This window comes from Candoia aspera, chromosome 9 (assembly GCF_035149785.1).
Source record: "Candoia aspera isolate rCanAsp1 chromosome 9, rCanAsp1.hap2, whole genome shotgun sequence".
Lineage (NCBI taxonomy): Eukaryota > Metazoa > Chordata > Lepidosauria > Squamata > Boidae > Candoia > Candoia aspera.
The window spans coordinates 3,908,594-3,934,958 of NC_086161.1; the positions used below are offsets into that span (position 1 = coordinate 3,908,594).

Consider the following 26,365-nt stretch of genomic DNA (forward strand, 5'->3'; position numbering starts at 1 on the left):
CACTTTGTGGTGCCTTCCAAAGCCATAATTCTCTGTTTCACCTGCTTTCAGAAATTCCAAAAGTGTCCTTCACTATAACAGGCTGACTGACCTTGCCAGAGCCAGAGCATTCCCAGGGGATCAAAGCTACTGTCCATCACTTTTTTTTTTTTAATAATTCAACAACTCTGGGCTTCCCAAATCCATAGTGCACAGAATACCTGGTAAAATCAACCCTTTGCCCAATTTTGGGACCAGGCTCACCACTCCAAAAACACTCATCAGACAAAAATAAGCACAAAATAGTAGGCACCAAAGGACATAACTGATCCACAAATGAACAGTTTGATTCCGCTCTCCAAAATGTTCTTTTTATCTTTAAGCATAATTTTCAATTGCAGGGGTTTTTTTGTTTTCTTTTTTAGGATGTATGACTGGAAGGGGTAAGGGGAGGAGCAAGAAAAGATGCTGAACGTGAGAGGCATCAAACCCATTTTTCATTTAAATAGGAGTTTATAAATGTTCAAAGACCAGCTCTGGTGGTCTTTTAATGTGTTTCATGGAGAGAGGGAGGGGGGAAAATCAATAGAACAGGAAGACCAATGGAATAGGGCAACTTGTTGGAATTATCAGGGGTCAACTCAGCATTGTCTCATAAGCATAAGGGGGTCTCTCTAGTAAACGCATCTCTATAGTGCTTGTGGGATGTCACATGGGTCACCTGATTTCCACTTCCTCCTTCTTCTTGGGCTTGGGGATTAACAATCTCCATTACCCTTTTGGCAGACCTACAAGCAGGAGGTGCTGCAGAATGCAGCTCTCGCTCTTTCATCTTGCTTGCACACAGACATTTCTATTCCCGTAGAAATGTGTCTACAAAGAACCAGTGATGATTAAATACTATGAATCTACCTGTATCCAGATCTACTGAATAAAAGTAAGCTATCTCTATTTTTCTTCATCTAACTACTATGTGAAGACTGAATTTATTTCTGAACTTAATTAAGCTTAATGTGCAAGTTCTCTTTTGGTTCACATTTGCACTTTGCAAGATTGTTGTTAGCTGCTTGGAGTTCTTTTATTAATCTTTAAAAACCCCATCACAACTTGCATTCCACCCTGCTCCATCTCAAATGGGGCAGCAGCTCTGCATCCTTCCCTTCATAATTCTGGGACAGTCTTACCATTTTTCAGATGAAATCCTAGCATGGAGACCACGTTCTAGTCTAGTCTGGGTGGAAGCCGCAGCCTGAAGGATATATAGCAGATCCACCCTACTTCTTAGACAGCAAGGGACAGGAGAAGCTTGGGTGGCCTAGCTCCAGGGGGAACTCATGGGAGATCAAAAAATCAAGATGGCAGCCGCAAAGATGCATTGAAGCCCCACCCCTTTTTAATGTGTTTCACAATGCACCAAAAAAAAGGGTGGGGCTTCAATTACATCAGTGTTTCTCCACCTTAGCATCTTTAAGATGTGTGGACTTCAACTCCCAGAATTCCCCATGGCTGGCTGGGGAATTCTGGGAGTTGAAGTCCACATATCTTAAAGTTGCTAAGGTTGAGAAACACTGAATTACATGGTTGCGACCATCTTCTTGACTTTTTTAACCCCTCCACCCCCCACAGACACCCCTGCCTGGCCTCTACCATCACCCTGAGCAACTAGGAGCACCTTTTCCCTATTTTTCTATCTCTTTCTGGCTGTGATCATCTCCCCCTAACCGATGCAGCATTGGGTGCACATGGCAGGGTTTCTGGGGGTGAATATATTGCATATATGGTGAAAACTAATGGAGGGAAGATAGGCATACCTTAGTTCAGCATCTACTTATTTTTGGAAATGCAGTCTTCATTAGCATGTTCATTGCATGGCATCCCACTTTTTCTTGGGGAGATCAAAGTAGAATGCCTGAAGGGTTCTCCTAATTGTATCTTCCCAGCAAGCAGCAAGGTTGATGGGCTGAGTCAGAGGAAGGAGGAATGTCTGGCCCACATTCACTCAGAGAGTTCTGGGGTCAAGTGGGGACTTCAGCGTGGGTCTAACCCACCATCTAGTCCCTGAAATGCCACACAAGTGACACTAGACTCCAGAGTCAATTTTCTAACCCATCTTCCTCCCATACTATGTTCATTGGACAATCATTTTTTTAATGAGCCTTGAAGAGCACAGCCAAAAGTTCTGCCTTCTCTGGACTTGATGCAAATGCAAAATATACTATAGGAGGTAGGACTGTTGTTTGCCACCTTGAGTTGTATATGAAAAAAAAGGCAGGATAAAAATCTTTAAGAAATGTATTTCTTTCCTGCCCCTTTGCTCAACTTGCCTGCGCTTCTTCACCGTGCTGTGCTGTGAAAATATAGTCTGTTCTTACACCTTTATGGAAGCCGCTGCTGAATTAGTGTAACTGATCCATTAGGCCATCCTGTTTATGGATTTAATCACCCTTCATTCTCCAATCTGGCCTGGAGCCAAAAGCCAATTTAGGAATTCAATGGATCTTCTATTTGCCTGCTAAGGAGGAGAATTTTTAAACGCCTGGGGTACACACCCACCCACACAGGTATTTCTGATCTCTGCCTGTGCAATACATTTTCTTTTCGAGCTACAAGTTAGGTAAAGATTAAGAAAAAAAACCAACACATCCAGGAAGAGCACAATAGCAAATCACTGCCCTCCGTATACATGTCTCTGCAATCCCTAGGGCAGGGTTTTTCAACCTTGGCAACTTTAAGATGGGTGGACTTCAACTCCCAGAATTCACACCAAGAGATGTCGCAGACAGGTTGCATGGACTTTAGACCAGTATTTCTCAACCTCGGCAGCTTTAAGATATTTGAACTTCAATTCCCAGAATTCTGGGAGTTGAAGTCCACCCATCTTAAAAGTTGCCAAGGTTGAGAAACAGGCTTTGCTCAGCAGATAGCCAAGCCAGTGTCCCTGTCCCCCAGCCAGTGAGACGGTTGACTGATTAGCTTGAAAGAACTGAAAAATGAGCCACAATGTTCAGCCGTGAGCTCCTGCAGTTTTGCCATGCTAAGACATTCCTCGTGCTTAAGTACTATTAATGTCACTGTAAGCCCTCCAAAGTTGTTCCTGAGATGAGGCCTTTTTTCCCCCCATGCATCAGGAACATGACGTGGAGCATAGTGCTCCCTTTTAGCAACCATCCACAGTGAGCATCCATATCCTGAGGCATCATCCCTGCTGTATTTCTCAGTTCTGGCTGTGCCCCCACCCCAGAATCCCTGTTCTCTACAAGAGAAGATAAGCAATTCATACCTGCCCCATTCTATGCAATTTGCAATTCCATTTACGCTTCAGAAGTACAAATAGTAGGAATGGAGGCCAAAAGGAGATCAGGTTAATGACGGAAGAGGCAGGAGAATTTCATTCCTGCCACCCCACTGAAACCTCGTCAGATCAGCAGATTTGCAACTCCTATCGGCATTTAAAAGAAAACTCCCTTTGGCACAAACAGGAACTCTGTATCCGGTCCTAGCAAATGTGGGTGAAAGAAGGAAGTGCAAAAGCTGGGTTGCAGTTCAACCTCAAAAAAAAAACAAACCAAGATTATGGCAACCAGCTTGATTGATAACTGGCACACAGAGGGAGAAAATGTAGAAGCAGTGAAAGACTTTGTATTTCTAGGTGCGAAGATTACTGCAGATGCTGACTGCAGTCAGGAAATCAGAAAACGCTTAATCCTTGGCAGAAGAGCAATGACAAATCTCGATAAAATAGTTAAGAGCAGAGACATCACACTGACAACAAAGGTCTGCTCATCTGAATAATTTTCCTCTCTTATCGAGTGGAGCAAGAAAAAAGTCGGTTGGATTTTTCTGTTCCTCCCCTTGCTAGTCTGCATCTCATTCTCTCCACTTCTTTAAAAAATGGATATAACACAAAATGGGAACTCACCAAAGAAAATGAACATTGCTCAGTGATATTCAGGGCTCAGCAGTCTGGTAGAGGTGACGTTGATTGGACAAGGAGTCCTTGACAAGTGTTGGGAAACTTGCTTCTTTTTCTCCAACACAGCCAGATTTACATTGCTGGTTTGCTTGTTCAGATCTATGTGGATTTCATAGGGACCTCATCTCCAGGACTTCAGTTCTCTCCCACCGACTCTGGTCCCCATTATCAGTCATTGTTGTTTGGCCAAGAGAAGTTAGCAGCAGGAAGTGGGTCAGTCACGACAACTCAGCAGAATCAACCCCAGTTCTCCTGGTTCTGTGACAGCCAGAACATCGGGGGTTGACTCTCCATGAAGGACGGAGCACATGGGCGAACCCTGGGGACACTGCTCTCCTGGTCAAACTTCAGTTGAGGGAGAGAGCTACCACTCTGGACAGCTTTTGTGGATGAGGGAGGCTTCTCTCCCTGCACATGCACATAGACACACAAATGTACCAGCAGGAATTGCAGTGAAGCAAAATCCCTACTCCAGGGCAACGTTTTGGTTGCTAGTAGTCGGGGGCTGCTTTTAACGTTTCTTGGGTGGTGGGGATGGACAGGGCCAGAATGCAAAATGGGGGGGGGGGATATCATAGATATGGGAGGCACCAAGATTTTGCCATTGGGGGAGTTCCATGGGATTATTTAAGGGAACATCTTTTTCTTCCAGCTCCCCCCAGAATCCATGTTACACCTAGTCTAGGGCTTGCACTACCATTTCTGCTATGTGTTCTTTGCCTTGAGAATGACAGGTAACTCTTCCATCCCAGCCAGTCAGCAGAAAGTCAAGGCCAGAGTTACCAACCACCATCAAAGTGCTAAACTTGAGAATGGTGGTTTCATACAACATGCTAGACCAGATGCAGAACACTGATCAAGTCAAGAGCTTCAGCCCGGTTTTTGTGACTTGTTGAGGATCTCCCTGAAACAGGAAGTGGGGGAGAGTCGTTGGAAGGAGGGGCTTTAGGGATTAAAGGAGCAACAGGGGGCTTTAAGTGATTGCAAGGCCAAAGGAGCCCATTTTACTCCTTAAAATGTGCCTGACCTCTCCACAAATAGGGAAAGCTTTGGGACCCATGCACTCTGGGGGTGGAGGGGATCACCGAAGGATGCTGGCAAGCTTGTGCTGAGCAAAAAACAAAAATGCACCATCTGGTCAGTGCTGTATGTGAACTCAGCATGTATATCTGTCTGGGTGAAGGCAATTTTTTCTATAAATGGTGCAGCTTGGGAAACCTGACACCTTTTCATCAGACAAGGTGCTGGTGGACTGCTTCTGATTTCCTAAGCGGGAATCATCCCTTGACGTCCACCGAGTTGACGTAGGCAACCCAGTTGTACTCCATTCACCCCTTACTTTTAGGATCTTACATGGCAATGTTTTCCACACATTTTCCTCCCTAAGATTGTCTCCATGTTTCCTGTTTAAGGTTCATGGGCTGCTCTGCCTTTAAGGGCCTGTAACACTGGTCACCCAGCGGTTGATGGACATCTTTTAATTAGCAGGCAAGTGAATTACATTGGGTTACAAAAGCCCCCCCTCTTCTTGACAGGATGGAAAAAGGGAGAGCCTCACATTTTCCATTTAAGGTGTTGTTAGATAATGCCTGTTGTGGGTGCCAAAAGATTATGGGGTGGATATGCACCAGAATCCATAAACATTCAGGAGAAAAGCAGAGGACACAAGCAGGTTAGGAAGCTAATCCTCTGTGCGTGTTTGTTATATTTAGGGAGGAGGGAGGGGAAAAAAGTCCTATGAGGTCTCGATTTGGGAGGGATTGTAACCTTGGAGGGTTTTGCCAGCCTGTCTGGAATTCAGAAGCCAAGGGTTTAACAGAGAAATAAGAGAGGGAGAAAATTTTGAAATAAATCATGAGTAAACAGCCTCATAAGGCTTTGTAACTGGCCTCCAGACCTCTTTGCTGCTGCTGCGGTTCTATTTTTTTCAGGTGGGAATACAATAAACTTTTTAATATTAGTTAAGATTCAGTACAGTATACAGGTAGTCCTCATATATCAACCATTTGTTTAGTGATGGTTCGGACTTAAGACGGTGCTGAAAAAATTGACTTACGGCTGGTCCTCACACTTATGACCACCACAGTGTCCCTGTGGTCACGTGATCATGATTTGGGCACTTGGCAAGCAGTTCACATTTATGACTGTCACAGCGTCCTGTGGTCACATGATAGCCATTTTTGATGTTCCTGGCTGGCTTCTGGCAAGCAAAATCAATGGGGAACTGCATGATTCATTTAACAACCATGTGGTCCACTTAACACCCACAGTGATTTGCTTAATGACTGCTGCAAAAAAGGTTGTAAAATCAGGTTGGATTCACTTAATGACCACTTCACTTAGCAACTGAAATTCTAGTCCCAGTTGTGGTCATTAAGCAAGGACTACCTGTAGTGGATTAGTGGAGGGAATCAAGAAGAAAAGTAACTGGGTTTTAGACCGAATGCACCCATACCCATGTTCCCCACCCACATTTCTCAATATAGTCCACAAGATTCATGTGTGAACTTCGACTCTCAATCAAAGAGAAGTTGGGCAACATATTTTACTGCTCCTGGGCCCCACAGTTTCTCCAGCTAAAAAACCACCACCATACCAAATAGAAATGGTTCCCTTGAGAGACTGAATTTTCTACCCCACATTTCTCTGCTCTCTTCTAAAAGAGATCACGCAACCGTCCATTCATCAAAACCCAGCAATCCAGAAGCTGGTTTGAAGCAGGCAATAAATTCAGCCAACCACAAACAAACAGCCCTTCAGCCACAGATAATGAATGAATGGGGGAGGGATTTTTAAAAATGTCTCTATCACGATCAGTATAATGTTGAATTGTGGGCCAGGCTCATAAAACCGAGCAGGTTAAGCGAAAATGAGAGTACAGTGGTTTGTGGTTCAGCAAAGCATGGTTTCTGAACCAGGCCAATACATTAAGCCATCGCAGGGTTTATTTGTTTAGGCATCCCATGTTACATGAATATCGCTCTTGTTAATCCAGGTTTAGGTATCAGCATGTAGTGTGAACCCAGCCACGATGTTCTTTCCCTTGCTGAAGATACGTAACTCCTAATCACTTCCTGGGATGATTCTCGGAGGTGTGGGGAAATAGTTCTAATCCCGCAGAGGGCTGATTTTTCCCTGCTGCTCATCGGAAACCATGGCTCCGTCCTCGTGGGCAGAAGAATAGAAAGAGCAGCTGCACCAAGTCAGATCACTTCTGGTCCAGGAGGCCTTAACAGAAATGCTGTGAAAGCTGCGAACTGTATTCACCCATGAAATGAAAGGGTGGCGTAGAGATTTATTTTGTAGCAGAAAGTGGGGGAAAGTTCTGCAGTTCTCTCTCAGAGTTCTTTTCAGAAAGATAGGAGGAATACATCTGAAGTTCTTAAAACACGGGCACGTTCATTCTCCCAAAGAATATCACACTCTGATCCAAACACCAACATTTTGATTGTGATGATATCTGATTTAAGCCAGATATTTACATATTTTGGCTTCCTTGATGCTTAACACTCTGCTGTTGCTGGCACAACCTTGCCTCATCATGCAAAGGGGCATCTCAAGAACATTTTGGCAGCCAAAAATCTTCATGGGCCTCCAAATACCTCTCATATTTACTACCTCGGCAGCCACATTTTCAGCTTGCATCGTCTTGGTGTGGGCTGGTGGTAGGGAACAGTCAATTTTTGTCCAAAGAGACTGGCACTAGCTTGCTTGATTAAGCTTGGGAATCACAAGGGAGCTGGGTGATGGCTGGTTGACAGTCTATGAGATTAGTTGTTTTAATTTATACTGCGGAGGGGGGAAGAAACACATACACATTAATTATTGCAAGTTTCAGGCATGTATGTGCTACATTGCTTGACCACTTCCTGGAGGTTAGACTGTACATTAACCTTCTGTATCTTCCAAAATAAGCTTGATTTCTGTTTAAAGGATTAAGGTTAATGGAATGCTCCTTAGAACAATTCTTGCTAGCAGACGGAGGTAGAATAGAAGACTTGGTTCTCAGCTGGTTTAATATTTCCCTGCCTTTGGGATTTGAGGATTGGTCTGCAGTTTAGGCCTAGCTCTTTCTTTTGAACCAACCATTACAGATCCCATCACCAGTGGCTAAACGTTGGGTTAAAAAGTGGCTTCAAGCACTTGCACAGAGATATCGGGGGTTTTATTTATTCATTGCACTCAGGCCTAGGTGCAAAACAGAGGGGTCACATGTCATGCTAAGCTAAGCCTGCAGAAATGACCACCATTGAGTGGATTTGTATAACAGTCTAGGCTATAAAGCTTGATTTACAAGTCATAGAGGGTAGATGGGCTCACAAACTTGCTAAGCCAACAGTCATTCACATTACGTTCTGTCTTGGTAGGTGTGAACTCAGCCAATGTGTGTTGGGAAGGGGCAATGGAGGCAGTTCCTAATATGCAAATCTATTGTTGCGTTTCTTCACTATTTTTAAAATTGGAAGAAAGAGAGGAAGAAGACACAAAGTCTATTTGGGACCACAGCAGCACAAAAGCATGATCAAAGAGGACCCATTAATGCATCTATTTCACAGATGAGAAACATGGAGGCAGAGAGATTGATGACTCACATAAGACCAGCCCTATATATAATTTGTATTCTTAGACATTTGAGCATCAGGGCCCCTGGCCAGTCTCCTACAAATCACCCAGAAATCTCTATTGCTTTATAAATGGTGATGGCAATTTCCCTGGAACTATAAAAAGGGAGGAGGCATCTACAAGGCTATTTATGTTGAGAATCTCCACTTGGATATTTGTGTAAATCAACTTTATGTCCCAAAGTATCATGAGCCTCCAGTGGCCCATTCTTTCCCATCCCCACCTCAAAATACTCCTGTACCCTGAAATTCTCACTTCTCAATAATTTTGACATGCAGCTCCAGAAATGGAATGAATAAAAGAATCATAAAATAGGAAGGAATGCTGAAGGTAATCTAGTTTAACCCTTTGCTGATGCAAAAGCTCTTTTGCTATATCATCCCTGAGAAACGGCCATCCAAGTCTCTGTATTAAAAAGTAGGATCAGGCACTTTCTATGCAGCCTCTGGTCTGTGCCAGTGGAAAACAACCGCCATATTGCTCAATGCTTTTTTCAGTGTTTAACCTGAAATCCCTTCCTTGTACTTTTGTTGATGTGCATTTCATCCTCTGCAGCCACAATTTGCCCCATCCACTGTTGGAATATTTCCCTGTGTCAATCAAATTCTCTTGCTTTTTTTTCCCAACAGGCTAAGAAATTTAATAACAAGGGCATTGTGTTCAACCTTGTATGAACAAGATCCTCTGCTCTGAATCGGGGGCTTCAAGGGCCCACATTCTCTAGCTTTCTCTTTCCAACATCAGCTAGTTGGAAGTTCATCAAATGCAGCTTACGAAGGTGCTAACATTCCTTTGTTGCTTATCTACAAAAACATATTTCCTTCAGAGATTACCGTTCCATTTAGCAGTTGCGGCTATTACTGTAGTAAATAAAACTAAAAGCGTGAACATTTAGTTACTTTGTAAAAAAAAAAACACCCTAAGTCACTAACCATCAACATATCTTGGATAAGTTGCTACTGATATAGGCTATTTTTGTAGTTGATATTGGTGGTATTTAACAGTTTCTGTAGGATTGGGTAGTATATATTATACTATTGATATAGTATATCAAGTAAATGTTATACTATTGATACATCAAGAATATATCATACTACTGATAATTCATCAGTGGTAGCAGTAAGTATTAAGGGACAGAGCAGCACAGAGTGAAGTATAAAAAATGGTTGTTAAAGGCTGAATAATCAAATTTATGACCTTCACACACTGCATATTGCTTTCTTCTTCTTCTTCTTCTTCTTCTTCTTCTTCTTCTTCTTCTTCTTCTTCTTCTTCTTCTTCTTCTTCTTCTTCTTCTTCTTCTCCATCACCATCACCATCACCATCACCATCACCATCACCATCCTGTCCTAAGCCTGTGTATTTTTTTCCTCCCCCAGCTATAAGTGGGAAAATCGTGTTTTCAAAGCACTTTCCTCCTGATCCAAGGCAAATATCTAAACTAGCAATATTCAGGGACAGAAACAGCAGAACAGAGCCAAGGCTGGTATGAACTGCAGTGGGACAGTGACACCTGCTGTACATTTCTGTCTCTGTAGACCCCCAATTTTTTCTGTTCTATGGTAATACTAAATTACAAGCTGGGATGCACCACAAAGATGAGGGCAAAAAGCAATGTACTTTCAATCTCAAGAAAGCAATCCACATATTCCCATGAATGCAGGTGACCTTGCAGGCCAGGTAGGATCCATGCAACAGATGGGAAATGCAGGGTGTATACGACTGGGTCTGGTCAAGCTTCTCACAATACCAGCCAAGCTATTTATGCCTGAGGAGCAGTTTGTGGAACCCAGATCACCGTCATGCCCATTTGAGCTGATATTCAGTGAGACACTGCCCCTGAAGGTGGAGATTCAGCAGAGAACAACATCCAATTCTCTTTTAAAGCCAGCCAAACTAGCTGCGAATGGAGATGCTTTGGAGCATGTCCACGGCATCTCTTCTGCTAGGAATCCTGGGAAATTGAATTCCAAGGGACCTGACATCCCATATTGAACACTAAGGTGGAACATTACATGTCCCAGAGCTTCGTGTGGGTGTGCACATTCTGAGCAGAAGAGCATTTTGGAGGATGGCTTTTCAATGCATAAAACAGCCAGTGATTTCCAGCTGCAAACATTTCCCAAACTGAGTGAATATTTTATCACTGATAAAATGAATTGTTTGCCATCTTCTTACCTGCATCATCGCCAATGCACTTCATATTAGCACAGGGATGGAATTTTGTACAATTTACATCTAGCAAAAATAATAAGACAAATGCAAAATGTGTTTCTTGGTAATTCCAACATTTTATTTTCCAGAATACTTCTAACTAAACATTTTTTGTGATCAAAACTTGGTGAAGGCAACAGACATCAAATTGCCACTGTTGGTGTTTTGAACCTATTTTTCAAACTTGAGACGAGTTTCTGAAGGTGGCCACATTCAGAAAATGGAATATTGCAACACTCCTCACTCAGTGGGAAAGAAAACAAATCCGTGTTTTTAGAAGTGGATCCAGTTTCAAAAGGGAGTTAGGGACTTTGCCTATGTTTGCAGTAAGGGAAAAGGCAAGAACTGGAATGTAGTTTTTGCTGAGAGTCTTCAATAGCGAAAATTCACCTCTCATCCTAAAGCCACAAGGCTTTCTGGTTAGAAATGGCGAGTTGAACATTACTCGCTGCACGGGCTTTAGAACCATTTGTTTTTACCATTATGATCAGCAGATTCAGGCATTCAGAATCAGGGTAAATCTAGACTCAGTATTTACAAAGGAGGAACGTGCTGCTGTTCATGCAATTATTCCATTTCTCCAATATTAAACATGGGAAGGTTAACAAAAAAAAGGTCTGCAAAATATTTTCACTTTGGCTGGCCAGCTGACCCTGAAAATTTATTTCTCAATCACGTTAGAATTCTATGCTCTTCTTTCCCAGCCTCCCACCCCCATCTTTTCCTCTAATTATCCCTGAAATATTACAAAACACTTCCCTTTAATTTTTTCTTTGGAAGGGCTCATTTTTAAAAAATGCATTTTTGTCCATTTCATTTTTTTTTGCAGTAAGAAAAGTAAGCTTTGCAAGAACCTAACTGCTGGATGGTGCTGACCTCACCAGGGTTCAGCTCTCTAGCAAGCTAATCCACCATGCTTAAGCAAGATAATCAAAAATGAGCCTCTGCAAGCTTTCAGAAAGGACAGAACAACAAGCATAATTGTGATCTTACCCACATTTCAATAATGCAAATAGATATGACAGTGCGAGGCTTGGTGTGCATTTACTCACAAAGAAGGCCTATGGAGCACCTAGGTCAGTGTATAGCTCTGGAGTCCTAATGTTGCCTTTGTTCATTTTGTCATACTGTACAAGCGAGATGCTCGTTGACAGTAGGAAGACTAGTCAAGAGAATTAGCATCAAGCCCCCCCCCCCCCGCAATCCATTGCCATGCCTCTTGGAAGAAATTTAACAGAAAGCCAATCCTGCCACCGTTTCCTTTTCTTGTACCCTGCTTCGAGGCCCCTTCAAGAAACAAAGCAGAGAGTGCCTGCATCTTTTGATTGCAGCAAAGCCCAACACAAAAAGTTCAGGAAGGAAGGGAGGGAAGGAGAAAGAGGGAAGGAAGAAAGGGACATGAATGTTTATATGGGGAAGGTATGTCCCTGGAAGTCATTTTCAACAATTCCCCGTTATCCTGACCAATATCCCCTCAAAGGCTGCTGATGTGTGTGTCTGGGTTTATTGAATACATTGGAATGGACAAGGAAGCTTACTCTGAAAGAACAAAAAATAACAGTCTAGAATGAAAACCAACGTAAAATTCATTTCAGTCTTCTTAATTCATTTCTTTGCCTTCTTAAAAGATTCTTCCTTGGAAGGAATTTCTGATGCATTCAACCATATGCAGCTCTCCCAGAGTTGGAGACAGGTGAGATTCCCCCAGTCTTGTAGGAGATGTTGAAGTTTACGTACCAATGTTGGGATGGGGCAACGTGGTTCCCCTGGCAACTCTAACATGTTCCTTTTATCTGGAACATTGCACAGAGTTCTACCTCACCCTTAGCCCTGATTCTTAGTTTCCAATGAGGAGGAAACTGAAGAGGAGAAGATGCACCCGCATGCACCCGCTTTTGAAAATAATTCTCCTCGAATGTAAACAGAACAACTGAACCAAAGCATATCAGCCAGCAGCCTCGGTGGAGAAGAACATAGCTAAGACATCTAATCAATCTTCTATTAGCAAGATGGATTTTTTTTTCCTCTTCTGTAATTTGAACAACCGGCAGGAGGGAGAGAAATTGTGATGATGGACAATTCTCAAAGCCCTTTAGCTAGAGGTTCACAACCATGACCTGGCTAGCGGCCAGAGGGAACTGGTTAATATTTTGTGGACTTTTTTGATCACTGGGTTCAAGTAGATAGCTTTGGAACAGTGTTGACCACACAAGAGCCCCCCATTGATGTCAGCAGCGGTTACAGCTGCAGGTAGAAGTCAGCAGCTGAAGTCACAGTTCTAAGCAGCAGCTTGTTTGCTTAAACCAAATGAATCTTGGGAATACTATGAGTAAACACTAGTGAGGAATTAGTAAGAGCAAAGCAGTTACAACTGGAAAAGGTAATGCATTAGTGAACTGGGATCTATCTGGGGTGAACTTAGTTCTCAGAGGCTGCAAAGCATGGATCGAAAAGAGTGTGGTGGGACCCATTTTCTCCCAGAATGCTATACCTTTCCTCTAGAGCACCCACCCCCCACACTCTTTAAAAAAAAAAAAGAATTAGAACAATTTGATCAATACAAGAGCAGGAATATCCATGGACATTCTTGTTTGGCATGACTTCCTCCTCCACAACCATCCTGCTCAGGGTGCTTCATTGGAAGTGACTCCATTGCCCTTGTTGACGTAGAAGGGGCGGAAATGAGACTGTGGATGGAGAAAGCAGAAACAGCTTTGAGTGGGTTGGTCTTCACTGAGCTCCATCAACCCATGATCCTCCGGTATTTGTCCAGCAATACCTCTAGCCATTTAAACCAGGGATATGAACTTTCGGAGAGCCACTGGGCCCAACAAAAGTTTGGAGAGTATGTTCTGTATCCTCTCAAGACAGATTGCTTTTGGAAGGGTTCACCTAAATGTGGTAATTGTGGCCAGTCACAAAACATTAATTTACCTGGAGACAAACCAGCATGGTAAAATGCTATCTGCCACTTTCTTCAGCCTTCCAGAACATGTCCCACCACCTGATTTTATTTTTCTCCAGGCAGATGGGCATACTTCCAAATGAAGCTTTAGGCTAACCTTCCATCTGTGTTTTCTAAGAGCTCCCTTGGGGTCCCTGGGGATTCCCGTAAATCCAAGGTGCATGGCCTAAATCCTCAATGCTTCCCATGGCCCCTAAAAACCTTGATCATAGTCTCCAGAGATCTCCAGGGGCAGATCCCAAATTGAAAATGTGAATGAGACAGAAGGGGGAAGTTATTAAATGCATGACTGGAGAGTAATCACATGGACTATATTATTTTTAATTAAATTTAAATGTCAAGGAAATGAAGTCCATTTCATTTTTGTCTTGATTTCCCCCATCCACCCATACCCAACCCCCACAACACATACACACCAGCAACTCTCTATATGCCCCTAAAAAATTAGTTCTGGGGCCAGAACTGTGCCTGTTCTGGTAAAGAAAGAGGATGATCGATTCTGGGATTAGCTTTGTACATTTTTAAATTAATACTATTGTTGTTTTTATGCTGGGCTCCAACAGATCAATTCTGAAATGGTCTCATTAAAAATTTAAATTACATTTGGTCCCCAGTTTCTTTGTTCTTGCATCTCTGATCTGATGAGAGATTTTCCTTCCCAAGAACACGGGCCAAACCAAGGAATATGCTGTCAGCCTAAAGAAACAGATGCCCTGACCTCACTTATACACAACAGTGGCACAATCACTAACCCTTAAACATTTATTTTTCCTCTTGGCCCATCAGCAACATTGCAACACACCAATGCAAGCCCCACCCTGTTTCTGCATGTATCGTGACATCTCACAATGACAAAACGGTGAATTCCTGTGGACACCACCAGACCCACGACAAGGCCTTCATCTCATCCCTGAGCCCTGATGGGATAGGTCATCCTTAGTTGTACTGATGTTTTCCCTCTTCTTCCAACACCATCCAAGATGTTCTTGACATCTTGAGGTGTCTAGAATCTGTTAGGCTTTGTCACTTGTTCCCTTGGAGGGCAGTTAGTAGATTGGCTGGCCCTGGATACGGAGGTGGGATACAGATCCGCAATGGGGCAGAAAATACCACGCTGGCATAGTTTGGGGCCAACTCAAGAAAGGGTGGAAACCAGTTTAAGCCAGGTGTGAAGAAAGGCCCTTCCTTAGAGTGGTGAGAAGGGATCTGCTATAGGTTCAGATAGCAGATAGCAGATCCTGCCCTTTTGGACACCCTTTCCAAATGCTAACTCCTCTCCCCTGGCTGAAGCTTTAGCGGGTTTTGTAGCTAATTAAAGAGGAAAATAAGCTACTTTTTAATAACCGTCAGCGAGGAAGTGGGCAGATTTCTCCCAAGCTGGACTGCTGGAATTCACATTTACAGACCTGACCTTAAGAGTACAGATTACTCAAATGTGTACCTATTTCAAGTGGTTTTAAAAGCCGGGTGATTTGGCCTAACAGTCCACAAAAGCTGGGTATGTGAATTCCAATTCAAGTGTGTTTTCTCTTGGGACATCTAATGTTGTTTATTTATCAGTCCAATTGTTTGCTGTGGTGTATAACTGGAGAATATAAATGGAATTTTCGAAGACTGAGCAGCCCTCCTGAATATTTGCAGAGCTGGTGAACTTCGTCTGCTCTCTACAGAAACAGTGTAAGGTTGGAAAAATGATGGAATGCAGAACAGAGCTCGGGGAGTGGGATGGGCAACAATTACTTACCACCAGAAGCTGTTGTTGGTGCGGTTTGCCACCCACCTGGGCAGGTACGGTGAGCAGGAGGGTCCAACAGAACAAAGAACAAAGACCACATTTTGTGCAGATGGCAGAGGTCAGTTCTGCTGGCATGCATATGCCCAGAATACATTAAATTCACTATGTAGTTTAAGACTTCTGTATCCCTTTAGTATTTGCTGCTCTTTCTTAGGATGCTGTGCTGTTAATTATTTTTTGTTTAAAAAACAGCCACCAGCATCAAGATTCTCCTTCATGAACAGAGCTTAGCCACTATCTTGTCCTTGATCCTCTTTAATCATCTCCTCTAAATCCTAAGCCCTCTCGAAGTATAATTTATTCCTTATAGATGGGTGAGTGAAATACGTCCGAGAGTAAACTCAGGGCAGAGGACCACTGGGATATTAGTTCTTATGGCTTGTGGGGGTGGGGGGTGTTTCTACAGTAAAGTGGTTTCTCTCCAGAGGTTAGCTCTCAAGCCAAAGCATGATCCTCTTGGAGGAGTTGTGGACTGATAGCTTCATCATCTCGCACACACATTGTGTCACATGCAACATGCAGCTGAAAACTGACATGAATCTAATGCGATAATAAAATCTGCCTTGCAGATTGTCTTCTCTTGAGGAAAGACATTCGTACCTTACTGACACTCTGGTTGAGAATTTCTTTTGAATTCCTCTTGGGAATGTGGTGTTTACTTCCTTCTTGGAAGTGACACAGAGTGTGTTATTGCTGGAAGTGGTGTTTTGATGACACAACTTCCCTGTTGCTGTGAGGCCTCCCTGGATACTTATGCTCCCCCACTGAAAATGGGGCTCCCCTGGGAAAAATTCCCTCTGATGGCTTCCCTTGGGGTTAGGGGAGGTCAGGGACACCATGGAGGCGGCGACCATTGGAGAGATGATTATGTAATTAAAAATCAGACACACCCATCGATTGGATCCTTTGGGAAGGCAGAAGGAAAGCCAGGGAGGTTACAGGGTGCTGTAGGGAAGATTGCACAGTGAAGGGCAGGACATTCACACTTAGCCCTTGGCCACCTCCATGGTAAATGCAGCAACACTGAGCAATGAAGGGCAGGGTGTTCCCACATAACACTTGTCCACCTAAATAAGTGCAAGACAGAGGTGTGTGACACAAGGTAGGGTGTTCACACATAGCCTTGAAACACCTCCATTAATAAATAAGCACAAGAACACTAATGCTCCATCCAGGTGAATCTCTTGAAAATCCCTCTCCCTTGAAAGAAACTTCAAAAACAAATTCTCTTTTGTTGGATCAAATGAGTAGTGGGGGGGGGGTGATTTTTTTCTGCCTGAAGATGCATGGTTGACCCACCCTGATACCTGCCAGTGGTTTCTAACTACAATTCACCAAGCCCTTTATGGGCAAAGTGCATGAAATGCAGGATCTCTATATCATTTAGAGAACATTGTTGGCCAGTTGAGAGATAATAAAATAAAATTAAGGGGGTGGGAGGGCTGGCAGTGACTTACCAGCATGCTTTGCTTGGAAGATTTCCATGTCTGTGGCTGTGCCTTTGAGGTTTGGTGCCTCACGATTGAAGGATAGGCTGGTGGGAAGACACAAGGCAGCTTGGTTACTTCAAACATGGGCTTTCTTGCCTGCACTGGTGTGCTTTGCTGAATTAGAAAGAGGCTTCACGGGAGGGCCAGATGATTTTCCCCCACCTCCAAGTTAGTCAGGTTGAGCAACCCCAAAGCGCAGAAGCTTTTGAACAGACTAGAGCAGCGGGCATGAATATATCTGAACAAATCCAGAGGAAAAGACAGGATAGGAAGAAAGGACCAGAGGAGCTGCAAGTAGAGGCCCTGGAATACCATTCTTAGTATAGAGGCTGCCGTCAGACTGCTTGCTGAAATCCCCAGGTGAACTCTGGCCAATTGGGGGAAACTGATATGGCATCTTGGTTCCATTGCCAACTGGAAAATAGAAGAAGCAACATGATGGTGAGGTGGTAGAACCGTCCAAGCTTTCCACCCCTTCAGGCCAGATCCCAAGAGCGCTGAACCGAGACTACAGATCCTGGAATCTGCATCAGGGAAACAGCAGGATCGGTCGTGCCCAGCACTAGAATCACTATGTAAAAAAAGCAGATTTGGCGTCCTGCTCAGAAGCACTGAAACACTTAGCCTGCTCCTTCAAGAAGAGGAAAATTGAAAACCTGAACTCCATGGAGATCAGGAAACAGTGGGGGAATATCCAGCCCTTTGAAATTTTGGGATTTCCATTGGCACAAGCCCAGATGCCAAGTTCTCCTCAAATTTTCCAGGGTCCCCAAATTAGTACATTTATTCCTGCAAAGATTTCAACTAATAAATGTTACGTCAACTTTTTAAGAAAATCTTTTTTCTAACCATATCCAATGTTGTTCTTAATTAGTTGGGCAGTAGACATATTGTTCTGATTATTATTCTGATTATTATTCTGGTTATTATTCTGATTATTCTGATTATTCTGATTATTCTGATTATTATTATTATTATGTCATCTTCCAAAAAGCCAGTCTCCCTTTTCTCTTTTAGAGGAAATGCAGCTGCTGCAAAGGCACGCATCAGCTCAAAACAGAATATGCTTCTATTTTTCAGAAATATTCTTTTTACCCAATGGATTGAGCCTCGGTTGAGAGTTCTTAGGCAGGAGACAAAGAACTTCTCTCTTGACTGTGACAAGCTTGCCCTGTCTGGCTCTTCCTGATTGGAATTTTGACATGGTGCAAAGTTGAATATGAGGTTTTGTTGAAGTGGTTCAGGAAGGAACCACTTCAGCAAAACCTCACATTCAACTTTTCACCATGTCAAAATTCCAATCAGGAGAGCCAGACAGACTCACTCCCTTCTCTCATTCTCTCCCTCCCTCCTCCCTCTCTCTCCTTTGACTCCCACTGAATGTGTTCGTGAATGCATTCATACATAACAGCCTGACCTAGGTGCCTTGAGGGACTAATCAGTTGCAATTTATCTTTGCCACCTTCTAGAGCAACGAGCGATCTTTGCTGAGCAGTGAAACAATAACACAGAGAAACTATTTGCCCAGAGTCAGGGCACCGCCAAGTCTAAAAACTGTTGCTCAGCAAATCACCTGAATATGCCTGGAGCAGGGAATAGCTCTGAGACCACTTACAGCAGCAAAGCCCATCATCTGATTTGAGCACAGGTTTGACAGCATGTTTGAACAACCATAACATGCATCAAAACTGTCCTACTGGCATAATTCAGGAACCTTGGAGTAGATTGGGGATTCCTAGTGGTGCAGATGGAGCCAAGCATTCATCTGAAGAAAGCAGAGGTGCCCACATAATGGTTATATACATAGTCAAGATGGTGGCCATGGAGGTACGACTGAAGCTTCGCCTAGTTTTTATACATGCCGTATGCTGTTCTGTTCTCTCACCCAACCTGTGTTCAGATTGTTGTCTGAACAGTCCTCTACTGTCCTGGGGTGTTGCGGTCTTCACAAATTACCTAGCTCTAAAATAATAAAGAAAATCAAGAGAGATGACGGACCGAAAGGCCATGAGACTAGGATGAGAGCTGTCCTTGGCAATAATTACATTGCAGCTTTAGGGTGGCAAGAGCTTCTTACAGGAAGCCAAGACTTATTTTAACTCTGTGAGGTGAACTTTTGCTTACCTACAATGCAAGAGGCCGCTGCTCACTGTCTTTGTGAAGCTCTGACTAAACTCTTGAGTGTGTGCAGCTTCTACGATGTACCTGTACATTCTAAATGTGTGTGGCTTCGCTATGAAAGAAGACCATGAACTCTGGAGATACTGAAAGACTACAGCTATAAACATCAACATATATTCCTCTCCTGCTACCTACTCTCTAGAAGTCTTGGGATTGCAACTCGCAGATTCCCACCGGGCATGAGGAATTCTGCAGGAAGCTCTCCCCACATATCCGGAAGGCAGCAGATATGGGAAAATAAATAAAAGCCAGGGAAACATTGACTCTCCTTTCACTGGAGGTTGATGCAGTAAAACATGAGAATGAAGGAAGCGAGTCAGCAACAAAGCTTCTTCTCATGTCCTGGAATGATGGCCGTTCAATGGCCTAATGTGACCAACCTCGTTACCAAGGACACATTAGCTGTTAACTAAGCCAGTGTTTCTCAACCCCAGCAACTTTAAGAAGTGTGGACTTCAACTCCAGCATGCTGGCTGGGGGAATTCTGAGAATTGAAGTCCACACATCTTAAAGTTGCTGGGGTTGAGAAAGACTGTTATCAGCTCTTAATTCCATGCTCAGTTATTAGCCCATCCCTCCCTCCCTCCCTCCCTCCCTCCCTCTCTCTCTCTCTCAACACATTGGTTGAACTCAACACATTGGTTTGCCTGCAGGCAATTGCTATACATTATGATACTACAGTTTTGACACATGTGAAAGTAGACAGTCTGCAAAAGTATTATAGCCCTGGGCCTGGGAGCAGGACTAAAGGAAAGATGGAACCCTTTCAAAAAGATAGAAAAATTCGAGGTGGCATGCAGAATACCTTTCAGGGAGAAAGCTGAGTTCCCTGTTGTAAGAGTCTCTTCTGCAGTTTGCATGGTAGAAAATTCCCAACCTCGGGTATTGTAATTTCCTCCTAAATGAAAGAATACAGGCCAGACATTAGTCAGCGAGGTGGATGAGGTTCTTCTAGAGCTATCATTGAAACAATGGTAAGCAGGAGATTGGAAGGCAAAAGAGAGATAATTGACTGTTTGGGGAGGCAATTTTGTTCATAAAACAAGAACACAAAATTGCCCATTGCTCTTACAGCATACCATAATGGTTCCCTCGGAGTGGACATTCAATTACCCACTCGTGGGTTATGCCTTGGTCCAATTACATTGACATTCATGTTGTGCAGGAAAGAAGCAGGCAGGTTAAGATGCCCTTGGTGAGCGAGTTAAAGAAAATGGAGAATTGTCTCTCTGTATTTAAAATATTTACTGTATATCCCAGCCTTTCTATTTAATCATGGCTTGCAGAGGTCATTAAGAGATCCAGGTCTCCTCTCCTGTCAGGCTGAGGAAACTGGAGCAAAATTGTTGCTTCAGACTGAAGTCATTAAAAATAAAAAGTTCTCCAGGAAGCAAAGTTGGCAACTGGGTACGTTGCTTAGAAGGGGTGTGCTTCATACCTTTTGGAGTCAGGAACATGGAAAACCTCTTCAGGCTATCTGGCTGGTTCCAGTCAGAGAAGTTGTTCATCATGTAACGGTGATCCCCTGCAAAATTAGGAGGCCAAAGGGAGAACTTAGTTATCAGGAGATGAGCAGCAACCACAAAAAGAAATGGATTAGGTATTGCATTGTGAAAGCAGAACAGCCCTCTCTTCCCTAGCTAAGATGGAGTCCTTCCTGCAAGTGGAAATCTAAGGTCAACAATTGAAATTGGTCGTCGGCAGGCAAGAGGGGTGTGAATTGTTTAGTCAAGTTTAGTCAAGATCAGTAGAGAACAGGTGGCAAGCCAACCATGAAGAGAAACAAGGGTCCCTTGTTCAAACTTCAGAGCACAGCAGTTGGCCAGCTGCATGAACTTCTGAGACTCTGGGCAGAAAGAAATCTCATTGGAAGCTGACATTTTATGGAGTGACCTGTCTTTTGTGACCATCAACCAACCCCCAACAGATGCCTCCTTTCTGTTCCTTCTCTGCTGTTCCAGTTCAGGTGGTAGGAAGTTATAACTCTGGGTGCTGCCCATTGACTTCAGCCGTTGTGAAAATTGCAATGTAGTTGTCTTTCAATGAGACGCCAATTAAAGAAATGAATATTAAGGTCCTTTTTTCCCCTCCTGGGCAAAAGCAGGTGAGGTAAGCAGGGTTTTGTGCTGGCTAGATGTGGCACATACTATTCCTCTTGTCCATGACTTATCAATAAGTCCATGACTAATCAATATCTATCAGCTTTTAATCACTTTAAACTATATAATATGAAGACCCAGTAAAGTCTCCTCCTTCTATCCTTCTTATTTTGAAGGCACTGACAATCTTGCCAAAATAAATATTTCTGTTTTATTAAAAACTAAAGTTTTGTTTTAGTGAAGCTCAACTCCTGGTTGCCACACTGCCAATTCATGCCATTTCATGGCAAAAATAACAGAAGTGGGTTGCCATTGCTTATACATATATACATATACATATACATTTACATATATACATATACATATACATATACACATATATATATACATATGTGTGTGTAGGCATCGACTTATGACCACAATTGGAACCGCAACTTCTGCCACTAAGTGCTGTGGTCATTAAGTGAGTCACACCCAATTTTATGACCTTTTTTTGCTGCAGCCATTAAGCTTCTTTATGTTCCTTTAGGATAGGTTTTTCCCTGCATGAATCATCATAAGAATTTGCACTATCCTAATAACCACCTTGACTGATCTCAGAAAGCTAAGTAGTGTTCTTAACGGTCATTAAGTGAATCCAGCCTCCCCCATTGACTTTGCTTGTTGGAAGCCCCCTGGGAAGGTCACAAATGGTGATCATGTGACCCCAGGATGCTGCAACCGTCGTACATAACCGCCAGATGCCAAGCGCCTGAATTTTGATCATGTGCCTGTGGGGATGCTGCGATGGTCATAAGTGTGAGGGCCAGATGCAAGTCACTTTTTTCAGCACCATCATAACTTCAAATAGTTGTTAAACGAATGGTCATAAGTTGAGGACTACCCCCCTCTGTGTGTGTGTGTGTGTGGGTGTGTGTCCATATCCCAGTCTAGCCCATAGCTCTTGGATTTCCTTCTTCATATCTATGTATAAACCTGGTCTAACTCTACTTAGCTCTTTGAGATCAGTTGAGGTCGTTATTAGGATAGTGCAAATTCTTATGATGATTCATGCAGGGAAAAAGCTATCCTAAAGGTACATAAAGAAAACCTCCGTCTAAGCAACAGACAGAAGCATCTTTGGATTGATAATGTTGAAATCCAGCTGACGGTGGAAAAAGGAGAATAGAGTTCTTAGGGTTGTCCTTGTTGCTAGGATAAAAAATTTCGAGGTCATTTTCATTATTGAAAAGCAGTAGTGTTCAGGGGTAGGGGATCAAAATTTACAAAATGCCAAGTACAGTGTTGTGTTCAAAACCCTGCTTTTGGTCTACGTAGCGTCATTGCACACATATATGAAGGGGGGCGATTCTATCGCAATTCTGCACCTGCCATCTTGCAGATTTTGACCAATCCTGCAGAAGCTCATGGACTGCAAACTGCTGTTAGCCAACGGGATAAAGAAATATACAATACAAATATTTGCATGTTTTTCCTTCCCTGCCTAACGTAACAGTATCCTTTTCAAAGTCAGTCTAAATTGGGAGGGCTTGTTTTATTTAAGACTGACACTTTGAGGAATTTAATATACACTGGGGGGCTATTTAATGACACACATCTGGACACTCCTAGCATCTGTTCCTTTGTCCCTAATAGCTGTTGTATTTTGAAAAAAGATGTATTCCCAGTGCTTTGCGTACATTATCTCAGCTCATATTGTAACAGCCTTGTAATGCAGGCTCAAACATCCCCAGTTTATAGACAAAAGAGGTGAGGCTGGGAAGAAGTTAAAATGATGATTACAATTGCAAGCTCCTGCTGTTTCCTCTCTCTCTGCTGTGAATAAGGCTGTCATGTAATGTGGATACACATACTATTCCAGCTTAACTCTTCTCCAATATTGTCATTCTCAGGAGTCAGATTTCTAAGCTGCTGGTATAGACTGTATATCTGAGTTAGTTCTCCAGATGCAGTGGTGTGCTCCAAATCTCCATCACTCAGATGCATCCAAAGTCTAAAGAGGGTATTGAGACCCTTCCCTTGGCCAAGAAATAACTTGAGGTGTGTTCGATCAAAATCATAATGAAACAATAAGGGTGGGGGGTTTCCATAGTGACTTTCATCAAGTAATAGATCAAAGACTTTTTCAACAAGCGCACACTGTCTCCTCCTCTTCCCAAATGAAAAGATGATAAAATCATTACTTGGCCATCTCCACCAGCCTCCCCCTTGCCCTGGGCTAAGCATCTGAGGGCCAAAGATGCACTATGAAGATTCCTTACCCCTGTAATGGGGAATTCCATTTTAGAGATAAGTATCTCAGAAATGAGAAAGATCAAAATTGTGTTCAGCATTTTTTCTTCTTCTTCTTCTTTTCATTATGGTGAGCTAGCAATTCTCAGGGTAACACATCTGACTAAGAATTATGTTAAATATTAGCTGGGATTATGAGTGATTGCACAACACAGATAAAAACAGCAAGACACAGCAATAAAAGGTTACCACAATTTCTACATTAAAAAAATGACTGATGTGATGCCACCCATGATATCATTTCCCGCTTGCCTGAGGCACTTCTAGCTTTTACAGGCACAACAGTGTTCTCCCGATCATAGAGGACAATGGACTAGCTTAGTTCAAGCCTCTCCTCCCACCCTTCACCATAACCACCTGCCCCTCCCAACCTATGTGGCCCAAGGTGGCCCCTTTTCACAGTTGAATGGACATCTGATGTCAGTTCCCCCTACCATTTTCCATGTGGTTTCTCTCAATGAAATTCCTGCTAAGGTCTGCCTTGCAGATTTTCTCAACGTGCCTCATGCATACATTCAGGAGATCATCTCTGAGTATTCCCATTGCTGGACTCATGTTCTCTCCTTCAAGTAAGATGCTATATGTTGGCAAAGATGGAGGAATAACATAGCTTCTCATCATTGCTCCAAATTCCTGGGAAGAAGAAGAAGAAGGAGAAGGAGAAGGAGAAGGAGAAGGAGAAGGAGAAGGAGAAGGAGAAGGAGAAGGAGAAGGAGAGGGAGAGGAGAGGGAGAGGGGGAAGGGGAAGGGGAAGGGGAAGAAGGAGAAGGAGAAGGAGAAGGAGAAGGAGAAGGAGAAGGAGAAGGAGAAGGAGAAGGAGAAGGAGAAGGAGAAGGAGAAGGAGAGGGAGAGGGAGAAGGAGAAGAGTTTTGAATTTCAAACTACATTGCAAAAATTGGGAGGCTGTGATTTCAGCACATACTGATGTTCCAGTTTCAGAGTTCAGGAAGGATGAATGGGATAGGTTTACCTCAAATGTAAACCAAATGAAATTCTCCCTTGGCTAATTAACCTTAAAGCTACCCCAGGTGGATCCTTCTCCCACTTAGTGGGAGGAGGGCAGCATTGCTACTAGGTAAACCCAGACACATTCACATGCAAATAAAAGCTTTTCTTAGTCTGACAAGATTGTATCATAGAGTCAATACATTAGCAGTTATTAGGTTGAAATCATGCTTACTGATGGACTTTGTTCTCCCAAGCAAAAGAGGAAACAATACCTGTAGGAAGAGCACGGAATCGCTAATCTGGCCAATCTGCTCCCTAGTTTCCTTATCATCTTGCAACAGTTTGACTCTTTCTTCCAGTTCTTCCATGATCTCCTTGATGTTCTCTACTGCAACCTTCTCCCTGTGGTCCAGACCAGCCTTGACTTCCTCACGCTGTTTCTCCAGGTCACGGATCAGCTCTTTGAAATGCTGGTCTACCGTGGCTTTTTCATTGGCAGTAAAATTCTAAACAGAGACCACAAAAGGGAAAGGGCAAAACCACTTTTCCATTAAAATCCAAAACAGCCTTTGCAGAGCAACAGTTTAGCTAAGTTCTTCCTTCAGGAAAGGACTCTGTATTTTGCGAGGATGTGAACCTATCTTTTTATGAAAATCTTCACTTTAAATCAGAGGATTGTAATCCTTACTTACAACCCTTCCTTTAAATCAAAGTCCCTGAAGACTTGGGGCATAACTCCCAGAAATCTCCAAAAGTAGCTACCAAATTGTAATTTTAAAATATTCATACAGGGGAAGTTATTAAACACATGGCTGGGGCATAATCTTTAACTAGATATAATTTTAATAGTAAACAAAATGAAATATTCCCTACCCCACCTACAACTTTTTGGAACATGGCCCTCTGTCAAAAAAAAAAAGAGTACATTTTGGCTCCTTTTATAAGTAATACATCCAGAAAAGTCTCATTTTCCTAGTCATGTATTTTAGATATGGGATACGGAACACACAGTTGATCATTTCAATCTTGTTATTCACGTTCTAGATGCTCTCCTTGAAATTAGCACTTCTAAGCGATGTAGAATCCCAGAGAAGAAATGATCCGACATAGGAACCAACTGTGTATTTTAACTATTGTTAAAATTTGCTGAGCCAGGAGAAAGCACAGAAGCTGTTTGCAAAAATCATGCCCCAACTTGCAGCCAAGATCTAACAAAGCATCTACTTGTGGCTTCATCATTCATTCATAATGCTTCCCAGCATCCATTCAAGTAGCATTATTGGTTTCTGCTGAGAATATTTTCCACCCACATACAAATTCTCAGCTAAATTCCTCCCAATACACAGGCAGTTTCTTTGCGATCACAGCAAGAAGACCATACTTAAACGATGTTAAATTCTGGGAGCCTTGTGTATGTGAGCGCATGATTCTTGTGTATATGTGTATATCCCAAAAACAGAGGCATCAGTATTTTAAAATTCAGAAGAAATAATAGTAATAAGAGTTCTGCTTTGGTCAGATGTCATCTCATGAAAAGAGGCAGGTTCTGGACACCCCACCTTAAGAAGGACTCAGAGACCTGGAACAAGTCTGGGAAAGAGTTGTCAGGGACCAGCAATGACATCCCACCAAGAAGATTAAACGAGATGGGAACAGAAAGAGAAGAATGAGCAGGGTGGGATCAAATACCTGAAGAAGTATCACACAAAAGATCAAAATTCATTCTTTATCATTCCAGAATAAAACATCTGGAATAATGGATTTTAGCTACAGGAAGCCAGAGTCTGACTGAATGGGGGTGGGGGC

At 42.9% G+C, this 26,365-nt stretch overlaps 1 protein-coding gene across 2 annotated transcripts in view; it reads right to left on the reverse strand.

Moving 5' to 3' along the window:
• Positions 1-12,082: 12,082 nt before the first annotated feature.
• The window catches only part of TRIM29 (tripartite motif containing 29), a 29,038-nt gene continuing 14,755 nt past the window's right edge, over positions 12,083-26,365 (reverse strand). The window contains exons 3-9 of one of the 2 annotated variants that reach the window (XM_063311230.1): positions 24,832-25,065; positions 24,046-24,244; positions 20,659-20,745; positions 20,026-20,118; positions 17,352-17,453; positions 17,007-17,083; positions 12,083-13,476 (exon numbers count right to left, since the gene is read on the reverse strand). In XM_063311230.1, the coding sequence (XP_063167300.1) occupies positions 13,414-13,476; positions 17,007-17,083; positions 17,352-17,453; positions 20,026-20,118; positions 20,659-20,745; positions 24,046-24,244; positions 24,832-25,065 (855 nt within the window). In that variant the 3' untranslated portion in view covers positions 12,083-13,413. The remainder of the gene's footprint in view (positions 13,477-17,006; positions 17,084-17,351; positions 17,454-20,025; positions 20,119-20,658; positions 20,746-24,045; positions 24,245-24,831; positions 25,066-26,365) is intronic. The other variant, XM_063311231.1, reaches the window with a different exon arrangement.